This window comes from Acanthisitta chloris, unplaced genomic scaffold (genome assembly GCF_000695815.1).
Source record: "Acanthisitta chloris isolate BGI_N310 unplaced genomic scaffold, ASM69581v1 scaffold7298, whole genome shotgun sequence".
NCBI lineage: Eukaryota > Metazoa > Chordata > Aves > Passeriformes > Acanthisittidae > Acanthisitta > Acanthisitta chloris.
Window position 1 is genome coordinate 97,338 of NW_008687547.1, and position 20,287 is coordinate 117,624.

The 20,287-nt window shown below is 41.5% G+C and overlaps 1 protein-coding gene across 1 annotated transcript; it reads right to left on the reverse strand.

The window, feature by feature from the left end:
- Positions 1–142: 142 nt before the first annotated feature.
- LOC103807895 (corticotropin-releasing factor receptor 2) lies at positions 143–18,266 on the reverse strand (the record flags this gene model as incomplete). The annotated part of the gene is made up of 4 exons (XM_009080643.1): positions 143–283; positions 13,772–13,813; positions 15,320–15,455; positions 18,175–18,266. Coding segments are annotated over 4 exons (411 nt in total), but the record flags the coding sequence as incomplete, so codon positions are not given.
- Between the last annotated feature and the right edge of the window lie 2,021 nt (positions 18,267–20,287).

Below are 20,287 nucleotides of genomic sequence, written 5' to 3' on the forward strand. Positions count from 1 at the left end.
GATATGGGAGATGAGAGTCCACAAAAATATGATGGACACCTCATTGAAAGGATAAAGGAAGAAAGTTTGCAGAAAGAGGCTTGGGGAGAGTGAAGACAGAAGAAGTCTGAAGGCCACGGGTTTTGTGTCTGTGTGGGGCAGGTCACACAGCTGCGGTCTGTTTGATGCTATGGAAGCTGATCCGTGTCGGAGACGTGGGGATGGACATGGCACGCGCCACACGCACTCGGAGGGAGTGATGGTCCTGCCAGCGGTGCCATCTTTTCCTGGCAGCAGAACGGACCTGGTGAAGAAAAGAGGAAAGAACATGAAGATGGAATTTCAGGTTTCCTCTGTAAAGGGACACTAGACAGTGCTGAGACAAGTGATGATAACGGTCAAGGCACTGAAACATGCAGCGATGGATTCAGCTGCCTAAGCATAGGCATCTAGTTCATTGCTATTCTCTTGGGTGCTTCACTCCAGGAAAAACATGACTTTCACTTATCTCATGTCTCATATCTGATGTCTTAAATACCCCAGAGCATTTGAAATGACAATAAATGCCTAAACTTATGCAACTGAATTGAACCCTCAAGATGGGTGCACTATTCATCAGGTCTACCTCCATCATGTAGACCTGGTGGAGGTCTTAGAGAGTTCTACCACAGGGGCTACAGCTGCCCCTGCTTCCCTGGTGTATAAAGAATCACAGATCATCTAACTAAGCATTGGTTCTACAACACAGACAGACTTGACCCAATCCCTGTGAGCACCTCATACAGGCAGTGGAGAACTGGTGTAGAGTCAACAGAAGGACATACTCAAGCAGGTGCTGACAAATAGAACAGTTGAATCTCTAACTTAAGTGCACAGATTTTGCATGGAGCATGGAGAGTGCCCAGGAACTGCAGCTCAAATATCTAAGCAAAACTGATGATAGAATCCTAGCTTCAAACACAGTGGAAAGGAAGGCTTGAGATAGTCCTAACAGAGACTGTAACCAAATCCTTGGCAGAGAAGGATCAAAGTCAGAAACTGGAAAGAAGCATTTAGACCAATCTCTGGATATTCTTGTTGATCTCTGCTTACTGTAGAGACAATTGAGAACCCTTGCCCAGACAGCTAGGTATGCCTACAAAACTAGGTGAGATGAACCTGGACCCGACTTCTTGGACAATCAATGAGTAATTGTATTCACGACACTTGGAAAGGATGTTGACAATCTGCTGCCAACCTGAAATCTGGTGTACTTTGGAAAAAAGAGAATTTTTACATACAACCTCTATATCAAGCAGGGCCTCCTTTGCCAAGACCACATTTGCTTAGAATGTGTGGCTATAAATAATATAATGTAGACATTACACCTCAGCTACTGACACATAGTTCTCTTCCTGACCTAAAGAGAACCAGCCAGTATGGTCAAAGGGTATGATCCACCTCCTCCTAAAGCAGGTGTCCAAAGCAGGCCAGATGTTGTGGTCAAATGAAAAATAACTATTTCCTTTCATTAGTTATAAAGTGAGTCTAGACAACTAGCTCTATTTTAGATGTCTGGATTATAAATGTAGCTAAATTTAGACAATATTAATATCTTACCCTGAATATTTTTCAGTCATTAATGTCTTTATCTTCACTGCATCCCTCAAAAGTAAAGGACTGCTCTTAGCACCATTTTACCACCGATAAGGGAAAGTTTGGGTATTAATAGCAGTGATGCTGTTGCGGGTTAGACCTCAACATGGATCAGCTGCTATAGCAACTGCACAGGGGCTGGGAAACCCATGCTGACACATGTTCTCAGCTATCAGCACCTGAGTGAGGTAGATCGAAGTCATCCTGAGTATATCTATCACCACCACCAGGACTGCAGGGAATATGGAGTGGAAAAAACCTTTCCAAAGCTGCACAGCCACTGCTCTTCTCTATTTCTTTTAAAGCTTGGGGATTGGCTTCAGGTGTGCTCTGATGAGGAACACATGCTCCCCAACCACACTTCAGACCAGCTCCAACGTGCTAAGGGTGCTCAAATGAACTGAAGAACTCTAGTAGCAGAGGGATTTCCCACCCAAACCACACACAGTAAGTATGACGTGCCCTAGATGAACAGGATGATGGTCTGATGATTGAAACATACAAATGTTCACAGGGAGAACATAGGAAGAGGGAAATCACACTCCTTTCTCAGATGTGTTAAATCCTCCCATTTCTAGGTGGGCCTTCAGGGACTTGGAGAGACTCGTGGTGTGTAGCACTGATACTTAGAAACGCTGCAGTGCTATGGTCTGGCACCAAACAATTCCCTCCTAACACCAGCTTTGTCCATGAATATACTCCATCACAGATTTGTATTAGCCTGGTAACCAGTTTTGCCCCTTCGGTGCCTTTTCAGGAGAATCCTGAACCTGGAAATGTGGTTTTTCTATCAGAGACCTTCTAGAAGGCAGAAATTGGGCAAACTGGACCTGAATATATCTTTCTTTGGTTATTTTCTCAATTATGTGTGATCTGTGCTGCTTTATCCAACATTCAAGACAAGTAGATAAAGATATTGAAAGATGAGAATGGTGCCACATTAGGTTTCTTTCTTTTGATTTTGAATCAATGATTTGATTCCATATAAAATGATTTCTTTACACTTAATAGGGGTCAATAGGGGTCCCACAGACCCCTATTAAACAAAGGATATGAGGGAATAGAACTGGAGAAAGAGAAGAGAGGACATCCAATGAAAGAAGAATTAAAATTAAGAGACAGCACTTCCAGGAAGAGCATGATCATCATGAATGATTTTGGGATGAGAACAAGAATAAAGTGGCTAAACAACAGTGCAAGGGATTTCTGGAAGAGCCTCTTGTTACGAAGCAGTAGCTAGAAGATGCCTCCACTAGTTTCAGGATGGGGTCTGGTCAGTTTACAAAATAAGTTGAATGAAACTGTTATTTGAAACAGACAGTCAGGATGGTCTGACTCAGTCATGTACTGCTACAGCAGCAAACAGCCTGGACTGCTGACCTTCACTGTTTCATCAAACTGACCTCACTGGCTGTGACTGTTATTATAAGATGTTAAAAAGGACACCAAAAAAAGCTATTATGCACTGCAACAGGAGTTGCAAAATAGCAACTTCACATCTGGTTGTTAATCTTCATAAGAGCAATTGCCTTTATATATTAAGCACTGGTAGAGTCTGGATCATGTCCTGGAGTCAGCATTAGCACATCTATGACCTGAAATTACCAGCATTTGCCTGTAACAACCCAAAGATCCTACCAGCTGACATCAGTGGTTAATGCTTAAGAAAGAGCATGGGGAATCCAAATTATCAGCCTCATATCTATGGAACTTTAGTTGCCTGAGAGGACCAAGAACTCAGGTGTCTGTGTTGACCCTTGGTCTGTCTTTTTCTTGCAAATAATTCCACTTTCAGAATTACCCTTTTCAGATCTTTGTCCTTTGTGTACTGTGAATAATCACAGTTTTTGAAGATGTGGTCAAATCAGATTTACTAATGTATTTCTGCCTACAGAGTGTGGGCACTGCTTTAGAACAGTCAAGAGAAAGGATTGTGTGATGGAAAGAAACCTGTGGGTGATAAGTTTTCTCTTCTGATTGGATCACCTAAACAAGGACTTGTCAAACTTTCAGATCACATCTGAAAATCTCTAAAAACACATCTGATAAACAGCATTGTTAAAAATTTCTCTTCCCCCTCCTCAACAGAATAACAAAAAGAATGAAAGATGGAGAGAAGGATGAAAACATGCAGAGAAGGTTTGCTTTTGATACAACAGACATCAACTTTGTACTGCTATTACCTATGCTAGACACTGTCTGCTGGCTGATTTCTTGCATCAATTAGAAATGAGCTGAAGAAAGAGCCTTCAGTGACATTAAAAGTCAGCTTTTGGAAGAGATGTCATGTCTCATTAGCAGAGAGGAACAAGGCTTGATCCACTTTATACAGCACTTAGAACAAAGGGGCCCATTCACTTGGGGCTTAACATAGTAATGCTAAAATAGAATAGTAGTAATGTAGGTGTCTGATAAGAAGAGAAGGATTAAATGAGCTGTCGTGGTAATGGAAGCTGGAATTAAGACTGTTGGGATGTTGACATACTCTATCCCCAGGGAACATCTCTCACCTGAAAGTGTCAACAAGCGAGGGGCAGAGGGACAGCAGGTAGTCTCTGACTATAGGATAATTGTGGTGTTCTGTAACCTGTGACTACACAACCCAAATTAAGTTCTTGCTTTGCTGAAATGCAATTTTTTATTCCCAGAAAACCTGATCTGAAGGCAAATGGAATAAGTGAAGAAGATTTATAAATCTCAGTGGCCTTTGCAAAAGACTGATTTTTGCTCTGTGAAAACAGGTTTCAGTGATAAATACATCAAGTTCCACCTGCACTTAAGCACCTTTGTGTCATGTTTCAGATCCTCATGCTGGAGTTGGATGTAACTGGAGAATAACTTTGGACTTTAAACAACTTTGGTTATGTACAGAGGTGGAAATTGTGGAAAGCTGATGAAGGCCAATTCAACCTTATTGTAAGCTACAGATGAGCAAGAGGGACTTTCAAGCAATGTTCAGATCAGCAAAAGGGAACTGGCTATGTGGATGTTTTAATTTCAGGACACTGGTCTCACCATGTCTGACCCTGCAGTGAAATCCACTTCCACACAGTTTTTCAATTCCTGACCTCTCCCTGTATCCAGCAGAGACACAGAAAAGGCCATAAGGTGCTGGCAACAGTTCATCAATGAGACAACTAAAGTAGGTCAGTTGAAATCTACCCTCATTTGGTGAATCATTGCCCATAAATGAAGGTCAATGTGATCAGTCTAACTGCATATGTATATGTATTAGATGTCTAATGTTAAGGGGAACAAATCCCATCCATTACATAATAGACCTAACATGAGGTGGTGCCTTACATGGTAGCTTGAAAGTTTTCCAGAGGGTTAGGGTGTCCCTCAAGGGAGGAGGCACAGCAAATGCTGGATTTAATGATAAATGCTGTGAAGAGGTCTATTAATCAAGTCTCTGCAGATCTTTGGAGGGATTAAGTACAGAACTGATTTGAAGCAAAGAGAGTGGCCTAAGCACAGAGACCACTGGACTGACAGATCTGTGCATCTCCAGATGTGGAATGCTAAGCTTCTCAGAGAGATAGGAGTGAGTCTTGATTTTTATTTTTTGTAAATAAAATACACCTCTGAGCAACCATCATAGAATCAAAGAATGGTCTGGGTTGGAAGAGACCTTAAAGATCATCTAGTTCCAAACCCCTGCCATGGGCAAGGATACCTTTCACTTGACCAGGTTGCTTAGAGCTCCATCACACCTAGCCTTGAACACTTCTGGGAATGAGACACCCATAACTTTTCTGGACAACATGTGCCAGTGCCTCACCACCCTCACAGTGAAGAACTTTTTCCTAATATCTAATCTAAACCTCCTCTTTTTCAGTTTGAATCCATTTCCCCTTGTCCTGTGACTACACATTCCTGTAAAAAGACCCTCCTCACAACTACATGTATGTCCTACAGCTCTCCCTCACCCTTACTGGTATGGCTTTACAAGGCTCCAAGTAGACCCAACCTCTCAGGCCAAAGATGATCACGTTACCATCAGACAAAATATTGAACTAAACATCTCAATAAAGATGCCATTATCAGTATTTAATCCTTTTAAGGTCAGGAAGGAATGTAGTCAAAACAATTTGCAAGGCTCAAAGAAAACAAAAATGAACTCTTTTTAATCCCAGACAGCCCACATCACACCACTATTTATGTAACACTGCTAAGTTTCATTTACACCATAAAAAGTTATCCTGCTTAATTTGGTCTGCAATTCTTTTTTTTTTTTTTTTAGCTCTCTTTTTCCAGAGCCTTTGGTAGCAATTCCACACAACCTGGTAACAGGTAATAGTTTTGCAGCACCTGCCAGACTAGGATGTTAATTTTTGAGATCACAAGAGTCCAATTTTGTTATCATATGTAACTGCACAAGAAGCTAGACCAATTCTGACTAGTTATAAGGACTTGCCACACATTTTGAGGTGGAAGGAAATGCTGCTCCTTTTTTTCTGGGCCACATGGACCAGAATTAACCACAAGAGAGGGAGGCCATGGATGGAATCAGCCCACTTCAAGCCTCTGTGACTTTCTTGTGGAGTGCTCTGGAGTCATGCTCCCAACAGGAGTATAATGAGAAAGAAGATGGGGTAGGGAAGGACCTTCAGACCATATGGAATTAAACCTTAGCCCTCTACTCCACCCCCATATTCATATTTATTCAGTGATTTTAAGGAATCTTAAATGCATGCCCTTTGGGCTCAGATGATTAATGTGAAACCTGGTTGGATTGATGGGCAGGTGGATGACTAACCATTTTGATGGTGATTCAGAGCTGGAAATTCTAATGAATAGCCTCCCAAGATGATCAGACCAAAGTAAGCCACTTTGAGCTTAACAGATTTTGAGAGACAGATGGTGGTTGGGTAAAGGGTCAACACACAAAAAGGTAAACATATTCATCCTTGCCTTGCTCCTTGTTGTGAGAATAATTTACATCTGATCTATTCCACTCTGATGATGGTTTCTCTCCAAGTCAACTAACTGCTTTCCATTTTAAATGTTAATTCATAGATGATTATCAATATTGACCATCTAATACTAGAATATGGATCCTGAGCTAAGAATTCATGCTCTAAAAGGATATTTTCAGACACAGGACTGGCTAGTTATGTATCCCTCTAGGACATGGTTAGAAATTAAAGACAGCCACCTTATTATGGACATAGGACTCATGAATTATAGAATAATTAAGGTTGGAAGGGACCAATGCCATGATCAGAGCATGCCCAGCATAGTAGTTTTATCCAGTTTTGAAATTATGTCAGGGTCTTATCCAGTCATTTTGAGTACAAACAAACAAGGCAGAGATCTCAAAACACCTCTGGGCCTTTCTTCTAGTGCTTAAACATCCTCACTATGATTTTTCATCATGTTTAATCAGGATTTCCCTTGTTTCCTTCATTCAGTTTTGTAGTGGAGACTGCCCCCAATCAAGCACCATCACTTTATAAATGTAGGCCGTTCTGACACACACTGACTTTTATTCACAAGCCCCTGATATGTTGTGGCTGTTTTATGACCTCCCATTATGGTTGGTAAGGTCTTCAAGGACCACAGACCTCTCTGAAGGATGTGGTGGTTATTGGAAATGACATGAAGCACCTAATAAAGAGGCTAAGTGTTCTCTGGAGGAATGGATTCGTCTTCCTCCATTATCCTCTTACTTCCATCATGTCTTTGCTGAGGTAGCAGGAGTTGGAGCCTGCCCTCCAGGCTCCAACAAACAGCCCTACAGGAAGATGTGAAATCAAGCACACAGGAAGATGTATTTGGAATATGAAACACTACAGATTCTCCCCCTTTCTCTCTGATGTAGTTTACGTTCTCTCAGGAGAAAATCATCGCTAGCAAGAAGGTCTGGCTGAGAAGGTAGATACCATACCAGAGAGGGAACTGGAGGGAAGATTCAGGGAAGATGCTCTATTTGGAATCAAAGATAGAAGACAAATGATGGGAGTACTGTATCCATCTGCCTGCAAGCAGAAGGTGCATATTAAAGAACTGAAGGAATAAACTGAACTGCAATAAAAATTGTCCAACAGGTATTTTGTGGAAATGCATTCCTTCAGCACAGTTTCAAGCCATAAAATCATAGCATGGTCTGGGTTGGAAGCAGCCTGAGAGATCATCTAGTTCCAACCCCCTACCATGGGCAGGGACACTTTCCACTAGACCAGGTTGCTCCAAGCCCCATCCAACCTGGCCTTGAACACTTCCAGGGATGGGGCAGCCCCAGCTTCTCTGAGGAACCTGTGCCAGTGCCTCACCACCCTCACAGAAAAGATTTTTTTCCTAATATCTAATCTAAATCTACTCTCTTTCACTTTGAAGTCATTCCTTTTTGTCCTGCCACTGCATGCTCTTATAAATGCTACCTATCCTGGTTCCAAAAAATCCCCATTTTAAACCTTTTTCTTTCTATTTTTTTTCTTTTAAATTTACTGTTACATTAAATTCAGTCTTGTGATTTGTTAGCTGACGGAAAAAAGGTTTGTGGAGCATCTTGAGTTTTGCAGTCATTGAAAATGAAGTTCACAACCTGCAGTCATTCTTTTTAAGTGGCATTCAATGTAAATGCATACATATTTTTAATTATGTCAGTTTTCATAACAACTTAAATTCCTAGAAACCTCTCACTGTCAATTTTCTTGGAAGTCCAGAGATGCTCTTTTCCACTCAGATTAAATTAAATTTGCATATTTTTGCCCTCTAGTGCTAGTAGAATTTCTGTGTCCCAAAAATGCAACTCTTTTTCCATAAAGTCTCTAGACAAATCAGTATGAGTCAAATACTATTGGCCTCTTGTGCCCATCCATGGCACACAGTTTGTTCAAAACAACTTTAGAACTTTCTGGAAGCAATAAAACATAAAAATCTGCCAACTTTGTATCTAAATTGCTTCTTCTACTTAGCTTTACTGGAACAACTTCTGTATAAGGTGTTGGCTTGGAAAGAGGGAAGGGCAATGGAGCTAGGGTAGGATCTGGAGCATAAGCCTGATGAGGAGTGGCTGAGGGAGCTGGTGGTGCTCAGCCTAAAGAAAAGGAGGCTCAAGGGAGACCTTATCACTCTCTACAACTGCCTTAAAGGAGGTTGTAGCAAAGTGGGGGTTGGCCTCTTCTTCCAAGTTACAAGTGACAGGACAAGAGGAAATGACCTCAAGTTGCACCAGGAGAAGTTTATATTGGCTATTAGGGAAAATTTCTTCATTGAAAGCGTTGTCAGGCATTGGAACAGGATGCCCAGGGAAAGACACCATTCCTGGAAGTGTTCAAAAAACATGTAGATGGGGATACAGTTTAGCAGTGGGATTGGCAGTGCTGGGTTAACTGTTGAACTCGATGATCTCAGAGGTCTTTTCCAACCTTAATAATTCCTTGATTTAATGATTTTATATGTCCAGTTGAGGGGCCTGAATGACCCACACTCTCTCAAGACCTGTCCCAGAAGCTTAATTATCACTGCAGCCAACAAAGCTACTCCAGGGACTATGTGAAACACTGTGTGTTGTGGAAACAAGGGAAAGGAAGATGATTGTATTCCCAGGTCGAATGCCCACTCCAAAACATAAGGAAATAATCTCACCTCATTTGAAATTCTTTGAAAGGACTGCAATTTAATAACTTCACCTTTTCCCTTCAGTGGTGCCACAAATGATCTGTCAAACCAAATCACTGTAAAATCAGGACCCAGAGCTTTTTTGGTGGTATCAGGTATTATCAAGGTGCCATTGTCAGTCAGATGTTTGTTTAAATCAAGGGAAGCTATGAGACATTACAGAGAAAAAAACCCCCTCTATTCTGCTTCATTTTCCAAACTTCACAGATAGAACACTGACAAAAAGACAGAAACTTTGACAAGTTCATAGAATAGGATCATAGGATCCCAGAATATCTCAAGTTGGAAAGGACCCATAAGGATCATAGAGTCCAACTCTTGCCAATTCTGTAGGCAAACTCTTCTTAGGAACATACTCTCATATTTTGACTGTTTTCAAAAGCTGATTTTGATCTTTCAACCCAGTTTTAGTTGTACAGAATTTTGAACCTACGCAGACTGATATGCTCAGATATTGTGGTAACTGGACTGACTGGTACAACATAAGGGCATCAGGAGTCAGTAGACTTTTCCTCTTTATTTTTAATTCATGCAGGTTTGTCATGACACAGGGCTGTGTTTCCTGTGACTCTATCAAAATGCAGCTTTAAGTAATCCTTCTAGCATTTGCTCAGATTCCAGTAACTGCTATCAGTGCTACTCTTGTCCCCAAACCAAGTGATTTTCTCATCAAACAGATTGAGAAATAGCCTCTTAACATTTCACTGCAACATGTACAGGCACTTCAACAACACAGGCAATAAATTCATTGCACAATTTCTTTTCCTCAAAAAAGACTGGGGTTAGTTGTAGTTTCTCCTTCTTCTGAGAACATTTAAATCTAGCATGATTATGCTATGGCTGTATCCAATTCCAGTCCTGACAGGGGAAGGAATTTTGCACGTGTCCCTCAATGGCTGATGAAAACAACAACATGTCTGTCCCTACAGGAGTTCCTTTATTTCCTGTCACTCTCCTTCTTTCTCAAAAATACTTTCCAGCACTTCCCCATGATTTCTAGACAAGAAAGCACATGCAGTATCTGGCTGGCTTGTAAATACCAGAGCCAGTGTGTCCTGCTGAGAAAACTCAATACAATGACACACCAAGCCTTAGGAAAAAACCCAAATCTGTAGTCTAACCAGATTACCTAGAAATTTTTATGAGGCTCCCTAGCCTGTAGAACATCTCTATAGCCATTCCTTCACATTTAGGGGACCCACAATGGTGTTTCCTCTGTCTTTCACTAAAAGCAGTAGCTTTTAGACTCGTAGCAAAAGGAAACATATAAACTGTGAAGGAGCAAGTCTGCTTGAGAAAAGCTGAAGTACTTCATTCTCCCAGACATGAAACACTCATTGAAGATCTTGCAAAGGACGTTTTTTTTCTTTTGAAGACAATACGTAATTACTGAGCTCTACTACAGACAATTACTGGCAGTTTGTAAGGATGTAGTGGCATATGTATCAAATATGAAATGGTAGAGATGCAGCTGAGATCATGGCATTATTAAAGCTTTAAATTAATGGATTTTCTGGTATTTTTGCTTGTGTCAACATTCAGAGCAGGCCTGGCACTGTGGGGCATGAGTAACCTGATATAGGCTATAACATACATTTAAAGAACCCAACTCTGTGCTAACTGGAAGACTTGAAGTATTTAAAACCTTCTGAGATACCAGGTCAGTCCCTCTATCACAGACAGAGGGATATCAGGATCACTGAAGAGATAATAACTCAACAAGGCTTTGGTGATATTTAAAAAGATTTCAGGCTACTGAATGGCTGCTTCTCACAGGCTATTTTTGCCTTGTAGAGCAAAATCTGGTACCTCATGGGGATTGAGTGCCATTACCTCTATCACCATTTCTAGTAGGGATGTCTCTCTCAGAGCAACTGAGCTTTTATAATAGTATACTATAGGATGCAAATTTGCTTCCTGGACAATATGATCACAAACCCAGAAAGCTCTGAAAATTCACTGAATTTGCTACTTGTTTCCAAGCTGTGCAAAGCTGACATTAGAACAGTGGAGGAAATTTTACTCTTTAAAACCTTTATGATACTTTAAAAAACATTCCCACAGTACATTAAGATGAGTCCAAAGTCTTTTCACAGTTTTGATATAGACAATGATGCAATATTTGGGGGGTTTGGTTGTATGTTACACCTCGAAAAAGTAGTTAGGGAGTTGCCATGGTTTAGTTAGTCAAGTGGAAGCTGCACATTATATGTAAATCAAACATATGGCTCACTCACTTCACTCAAGATTCAGCTATTTGTGGGTGTCTACATGTGAGCAGAGTGTCTAGGCATTCAGTGGACAGCTAGTCCATACTGTCAGTAAAGACTAGAGTTGTTCAGGTGGGTAAATGGAGGTGCCTATTGAAGGCTAAGCTGATGAGAAAAAGATTGCATAGAAGGACTTGAATTAGTGACAGAGAACTATTTGAGAAGCCCCATTGCATCCCACTTGGCTTCAACTTCTCAGTCAGAAGATGTGAAACTTTTGTTGATCCTGTATTGTATGTTAAGACCCATGTGGATGCTTCAGATACTCTCTAGCCTATCAAGCTCACTAGGTATCTGTGTTTAGGGAAATGAATCAAGATTACCTACATCACCCAAGTTGGGTGTCTTAACCTTGGTCTGACTCACACAGAAATTCCTATTCCCACTGTGTGATATAGCTGGAAAATCAGTTATGGACTCATTCCAGATCCGCTAGTAGATTGTTATCATTTTATCCAGGCATAGAAGAACATGAGGCAAATTTTCCTGCCTTTGACAAGCTTGATTATGTCTGAACCCATTTCAGTTACAGGAGATGGGAAGTTGGCTCGTGGCTTTGGACAGACAACTTCAGACTGCTGTAGTGAAGTGGATATTTCTCCCACTAAAGACAGCTGAAAGAATACCAGAGCAGCCAAAAGAGTGAAAACCTGGTATGAACAGCCAACTGGTCCTAGTCCAAGTGCAAAAAATGGAAGTGCACTAGCAAGATAGAAAGTCCTAACTGACTATGAAATCATACCTGGGCTTCAGCCCCTGATGTTCCCTGTAACACCAGTGGAAAAAAAAAGAAAAAAGAAGAAAAAAAGGCATAAGAGAAGGCCTTCTGCCTACATGGAAGATTCTCCTTCTGCATTTATAGTGCAAACTTGACAAATATGACAAGTAGTACTGAAGGGACATGCCAGACTTCTGGTGCCTTAAATCTCATTAGACTGTGCAGCAAAAACCCATAAGTATGCTCACAAACAACCCAGATGTATGGCAAGGTTCTGAGAATCACAGAATCGTAGAATATTCTGAGCTGGAAGGGACCCACAAGGATCATCAATCCACCTACTGGCCCTGCACAGGACATCCCCAAGAATCATATCATGTCCAAATGCTTCTTGAGCTCTGTCAGGCTTGGTGTCATGACCACTTCCCTGGGGAGCTGTTCCAGTGCCCAACCGTGCTCTGAGTGAGGAACCTTTTCCTAATGTCCAGCCTAAACCTCCCCTGACACAGCTTGAGGTAACTGTAGTCCCACAGTTAAGGTGCCTGGACTTTTGGGGAAGATTTAACCTCCCTGTTTATTGAGAGGCAAATGGAGTGGTGAGAATTTATGGAAGGAAAGTTGGAAGGAGAACCGAGAACATTCTGCTGCCAGTGACATGTGCCTAACCTGAGAAGGCAGTGTTACTTCTTGTAACATCACCTCAGAATTAATGAGGAAGAGAGGAAACAAAGAAAATAAAATAAAATGCTGGTGCTCCATTGTGTGAAGCACAGAAAGTGCTGCAGAGCAGCTGGGTGAGAAGCCATGGCCATTCTTTCCCATAGCCCATGATGAAATTAAGAAGCAGCACAAACAATATACCAATATAGCAGGAATAATGAAGACATGGAATTTCTGCAGAGACACAAATTTTAACTGGACAAAGATGACACACTTAAATGCAGGTAAGTGAGACACTGGCAATATATGCAGGGGAAAAGATCTACATCTCTCACAGTCTGGGGTAGAAGTGAGGGACGTTAGTGAAACATTTGATGCGTTAATACCTAAAATTAATTCTGAGGAACACCAACCACCTGTCCCAGCCCCTTTCCTGAATGCAACAGGCATTGACCACTCAGAGATAGATATCCACACAGAAAAACTAACTCACTCAGCTCAACATGGCAATCCCATTATAAAAATGGCTCACCTGCAGCATATCCTTAATGTGAGCCCAGCTCAGAAGTTATTAGGTATGTCCAGAAATCATATTTTTAATTAATGAGAAGCTTCAAAAAAGTCTTAAAAGGAGGAACCAAAATTTTATAATCTGAGAAAACTCCATTTCCTCTGCCCTGCCCTTCCAAGTAATAACCTGAATTTGGTAAAGCTTTGAGAACAAATGACACCTACCAAGAGGCCTGGGAAGTTCAGGTGCACATTAACAGAGACTTCTGCAAAAGCAACAGACTGATGGAGGTATGACCTCATGTAAAAACATCTCATGACTCTATAATGAGGCAATCAAGTAAGTTCCACCTTCCAAGAATTAATTACTTACCTCACCATTCAAGAAGCAGTAAAATACTGACACAAAGAAACCCTGGAAAGAATAGAAAGCCGTTAATTATTAGATAAGTATTTTAACACTTTCACTGATAGAGGGAATTGACTGTCAGCTGGGGTAAAGCATATCTACAGCATCCATCTGGCTCCCAAAATGGCACAGACCCCTCACAGGTGCTATGTCATGCCTGCCAGCTCTGTGTAGATGTCTCAAGCACTACAGAGGGTGTCAAATGGCTTTAGATGGTCTTGTGTGGGCAAGAGTATCATCAGGTTGCTTAAGTTCACCTGAGTTGAATGGCTCTGTGGAATCTGTCAACAGCAGTAACTAAACTCCTGTAATGACTGAAAAGATTGGAATTCCTGTGAGTGGGATCCTCCCTGTTTTGATTTTAGAAATGGACTGTCACCATTATTGTCACCATAAAGGACAGAATCCCTGTGTTTTTTTCCTTACATATGTCTTCATAAGACTATCAAGGAAACAAGAAATGCAGCATTTTTTGAGACACTGAGCAGCAGCAGATAAAAAAATACAATTAATTTTAGGGAATGAAAAGTGTAGATTGTTTCATCGATAATGGATAAGATTCCTTTCTTCACAGATTAGAAGAGATGTTTTTCATTTTGGATAGTCAGTTGTGATTTCTGGTGGGATGCTCTGTGTTTCTAACATAAACATGCAATCAGGAAAAACAGTAACCCAAACCTCAAAACTTTTATAATCCATAACCCTAGACTTGGCATGACAGCTGTATATTTGTATTGATATCATGGGTATCACGTCACATGTTCCTAATGTTAAACATATTTCCATCCTAGTTCAAGAAGGTCTTCAAGTAGAGGTAAAGCTGTAGGGGACACCTAGGCAGATGTGTGGCTAAAGATCATTCTAAGTCTCCAGCTGCTTTTGGTTTTGTGCCAAATTCATAAAGTTGGGGCAATTACTTATGTTCCACTGTATTTTACATTCTGACAGAACACCTGTTAAATTCGGGGGAGGGAGGAGATGGGGCATATGATGTGATGGCTGAGTGCATGCACCATTGCAAGATTCAGGGGAGGGAGGAGATGGGGCATATGATCTGATGGCTGAGTGCATGCACCATTGCAGGAGAGCTGGAGTGAGAGGCTTGGCAAGACAGCTGAAATCTTTGTCTAGAGAACCTGATGGGTAGTTGTTTCCCTTTGTTTTATCAACATCTAGTCTAAGTCTCAGCCCACTGTGAAGAGAGAGGTACCTTGGGAGGGTAATTCATCATCCTCTCTCAGACAGTTAGAATGAAACACCATCTCCCTCTCCACTGACTTTAGATGGAGCCCAGATGAAGAGCTGTAGCTATAGACTGAACATAGTGCTGATGCTAAGGGAGGCAAATCCCTCCAAGACACACCTGAGAGGAGATCTCCACTCCATATAACATACCAATACATCCATGACATAAGCATGAACAAAGCTGGTCTTGCCATAAGTTTCATCACTGAAAAGCACTGAGGATCCTTTCAGAAGTACCTGACACAAGCTATAAATTTTCTCTCTTACCTGAAAAGACTGCAGGAAAGAATTGAAATAGATGAAAACAATCTGGGAAATGTCATCTTCACCAGGGTTGACAAAGAAAAGCATATAGGTGATGCCTAACAGAGGCAGGAGAACTAATGTGGCCTTGACTGCCTTCCTGTGGGCAAGAAACAGAAAACACAAGTGAACACGAGAAAGAACAACTGTGCTGGGGGTGGAAAGGAGGAGCATGGAAATAGTGACAGCTTCCACTTTCTGACCAGTGCCTGCCCACTCAGAGCAACGTGTTCTGGGAAAGCCTTTGCCTTCGAGTCAGCTGTTTGTGCTCATGCTCTGAACTCCAGGGGATGAATGGGAACCTTATTTATATCTCTTCCTGACACTCCTTCTTTCTTCAGTTTCTCTCCTATCATTGAGGCTTGCATTAGGCTGAAGCCTTGAGATTCTCTGCAGGTTTGGTGAATGATGCCTTATACCTCAGGGAGATATGATCAGTGCACAATTTAGCTGCTAGCCAGAGCAGGAAAAAAAAATGCAGTGCCGACCTGTCCTATGTCCACTGTTTGATTGTGTTTGGAGTGTAAATGATTTTTTCTCTCTCTGCAGCATTTGTATGCTCAACTCAACTGCGTAGAGATGTCTTAGAAATAACAAGCAGGTGGTGCATAACGAAGGAGAAATTATGACTAATAGGATTATTAGGGGCCAATCTTTACTATGGGTGCTAGAACAGTGTCTTGGGGTGTCAGTTGAGAACAGCACCTCATTGCACTAAATACTGCACAAACACAAAGACTGCAATTTTGCTAAGTCATTATAAATCTCTTTATAATGCCATAATGGGTAGATAAAGACAGGCAAGGGAGCACAGAAACATTGCCAGTGTCACAGAGTGACAGTCTTAAGGTAGCTGCCACATGATTTAATACCTGCTTAACAAATGCTTGGACTGCTTGGCTTTAGAGCATCAAGGCTTGCCCCAGGCTCTGATGGAATTCTAAGAGTTTCTATTCAGGCTGTGAAAAAGCAGATTCCTCACAGACCCTGCAGCAAGGATAAGATCACTGGCATCTGTTCAAGAATGAAGGTAGTTACTTTAGGCTGCCTCTGAATCTAGTATCTCTGATGCTCACTGCAAGCTGCAGAAGGGATAAAAATGTACTGAGATTTGAATCAGGGCTTTTTTGTGCTAGTTTTAGTTTAATGGCATGAGGTTTGAGTGTGAAAAAGGGGATTTTTTCCCATAATTTCTCAGGGAAATGTGCAAAGGTGGCTCTGAACATCAGGCCACTGCACTAATTTCATCTTTGCCCAAACCCCCAGGGAAACAGGAATAACAGGAAGGAATCAGGCAAAATAACAAACCCCCATTCGTGCAGTAAAACTGCCTCCAAAGTCAAGGGCAGGCTGATTTGAGGACATCAAGATTCAGGCCTCTGCTTGGTACATTGAGATTTAATATAGAAATGATTTAGAGGATTGTGACCAATCTTACGCTACAAAACCTGTGCTGTTTCCCACTTTAAGGAGCTGTCTGTCCCTTAATGCTCCAAACACCTTGCAAGAGGCTGCAAACGGTAAGAGAAAGGCACTCAGCACCTGCTGATCTCTAAGAATTTGCTTTTAGACTCCTTAAGCTGATCAAAGCCCGCACTGCTGCTGGAAGGGGCCAGGCTACCTTCCTTCTGCTGCTGCCCTGGGCTGAACTTCTGGGCTGTCTTCTTTTTGTCATACTAGTGCTGGTGAGGTTGCACAGTCAGCTCAGACAACTGATCTACCTGAGAAGCCACTCCAAAAAAAAGGTAATGATTAGTTGAGGGTCGGTTTTGTGATTCAGCCCACTGACTGGTTACACTAATGCTGGTACCAGCTGAAGGGAAGGAGCACAATCATTCCTCATTCCCATCCCTGCACTTTAAAAGGAGCATTAAATACCTGTATGCATACATGAATCATAGAACCCTAGAATGGTTTGGGTTGGAAGGTACTTGAAAGATCATCTTGTTCCAACCCCCCTGCCATGGCCAGGGCCACCTTCCACTAGATCAGGTTGCTCAGGGCCCCGTCCAACCTGACCTTGAACACTTCCAGGGATGGGGTATCCTCAGCTTCTCTGGGCAACCTGTTCCAGTGTCTCACCACCCTCACAGTAAAAAATTTCTTCCTGATGTCCAATCTAAACCTACTCTCAGTTTAAAGCCATTGCCTTTTGTCCTGTCACTACAGGCCCTTGTAAAGAGACCCTCTCCATCTCTCTTGTAGGGCCCCTTTAGATCAGGTAGTGGAAAGCTGCAATAAGGTCAGGTTTCTCTTCTCCAGGCTGAACAATCCCAATTCTCTCAGCCTTTCCTCATAGGGGACCTGCTCTAGCCCTCTAATCATCTTGGTGGCCTCCTCTGAACTCACTTCAACAGGCTGATGTCCTTCCTGTGCTGGGAACCCCAGAGTTGGATGCAGCACTCCAGGTGTCATATGCTTGTCTACATATAGAAATTGATAAAGTTCATGCCCTCACATGAGATCAAATCCTTCAGATTTCATTGACAGGGGAGATTTTCACGTGTGTGTTGGGGCATGTGCAAGCCTGAAGTAGGTAAGAGGTTGGTGGCCATGGTGGTGCATGTGTCTGTGCCTGTAAAGCAAGACTGTTTGTGTTGTTTGGACATTGAAATTGAGTGGACAGAAAAAAATAATGCAGACATTCTTTTATGGACACCCCAGAAAATAAATATTATGTGCATAATATATGAGCTCAGAGGTTAAGAAGGACACCCTCTGAGATCAGAAGTGGAATCTGGAAAGACAAAGACAAGGAAAAGGCAGCAAGGCAGTGCTTTGTTAACACCAGAAACAGCAAGGAGCACCAGCTGACTTACCTGTACTGTATTGTTTCTGAAGTGGTTGAAGCTCTCAGCTTTGTCATTAAAATCCTAACTATGTTAAATAGAAATACAAAATTTATCTGCAAAAGAAGGGAGAGAGAGGAAAATAAGACCAGTGAGTCAAATAGTGGCTTAAAAGATGTGATACACCATAAAGGGCACATTTTACAGGTCCAACCTGATTGAAAACAGCCTCTTGACTTTTACCCTTGATTGCAACAGACTCAGAAGTTTATTAGAAATACCAGATTACACAGCAAACATACAACAACTATTAATGTTTCCAAAGCAGCAATGAAAATGGATTACAAAACTAATGGTCCCAGCAAGGAACTTATTTTCTCTCCCATTTCTCCTTTCCTGGGTGCAACAAGGAGCTAAACATGAGATATTTTGGCTTTTTGCATGTCTCGGACTGAGCTCCAAGGCTCCCTGCATGGAATGTTGGTCAGCATGATGCTGTGTTGATTTGGCAGGTGTCTGAACCCATCCTCCCATTCCACAGTGTCTGTAGTGGTTGGATCAGGCTCCCCAGACCCAAAGTACAAGGCTGCATTGCAGAGATCTAAATGTGAGCTAGTCACACCAGACTCCCTTTGTATTCATATACATTACACTCCACATGAGATCTTTAAAACAGAGCAGATGAATCACACCTGAAAAATACCTATTTTTTTGCACTGTCTTTAAAAGCAAGATGATGGATTTACCACTTCCCTTTTTAATGTGCTGAGCTGGGTAATTACTATTTCTGTTACAGGCTCACCACTGAGAATTGAGATTTGCTCTAATTACTGTTGTTGTAGCATCTGCCAGAGAGTTTATTACATAAGTTTCCTCTCAGTATAAACAGGAAAGGAAAAAAAAAAAAAGCAAAAACCAACATGAAGAGAAGATTCTGATTTGTAGTTTGTGATTAGTGGAAGGATTCAGCATCTGGGAGCATGTTTTGTGTTGCTTTCAACACATAAAGTAGGGTAGCTTATAACATACTGATCTGTCTCAAAGCTGTCAATGATGTAGGCTGTCAGAACTACAGAACTGTTACTTCAAGACTGCTGAGGTCCCAGCAGAGCTTGTGAGAAGATATTTACCTCACACACATTTCCAGGGTCCCATGGCCCTTGGCATTTTGCAGCCTATGAATGGAACAATTCTGTGATTGACTTTCAACTATTCACAAACACTGTAGCAGAGCTGAAAATTTAAGTGTGTTCTCAAAATATGCTCCTTTTTTTTCTTTTTCCCCATGCTATGCAGTATATTTCAATGACTAGAGTATCTTGACATCCATCACACTATTCCCTGCAGTTCCTGTAACATGGTTTCTAACAAATGGTGCAATAAGCACCTGAACAGACACTGGGAGACTGGGAATCATGTACATTAAACAATTATTACATAAGATACAGAAATGCTGCTCTAAGAGTTAACATGACTTTTTTGGAAATCACTTTCTTAGCAGTGCAGGGCCTTAGGGAGTCCAAGAAATAAATAAAACAGTGCAGTTTGTGTATATGTTCTTGTTAGAATTGTTTTTGTCATATATTATGAGCTTAAAGTCAACTGGTTTACACTTTATTTGTCAGAGACAAAAACACTTCATATCACTGGTTTGACTTGAACCTTAAACTCTTCACTGTTGCTCAACAACAGAAAGAGAAATGTTCAGGCAGTCTCTGCTCAGGGGGAGGTGGATGGGCATGTCCTTCACTCACAGAAAGCAAACTTCTGCCTCTGAGATTCTCCATCAGCTCAGAGCCAGGTCTTGACAAAAAAAGGCACTAACTTGCCACTTTTGCAATTGTAATGAAAAGTGCTCAGGTCTCTAGGCAGGAGTGAGCTCCAGATATAAGCAGGACTAATCACATGGGATGAATATGATGAACTGGACTGGAGAAGGCATTTCAAGTTTCATGAGTCCTACTTTGGTGTGACAACATCTTTCTATTTGAACTGAAAATTCAAATTGCCACAGACTACATCATAAAATTAGTGATTTTGACCTTCTCTGAAAATAAAATTCAGAAGTGTGATTCATCAGTCCAGAAGGAGAATTGCTGGCTGAAAACCATGGGAGTTATTTCACTGGAAACACTCTTATTCT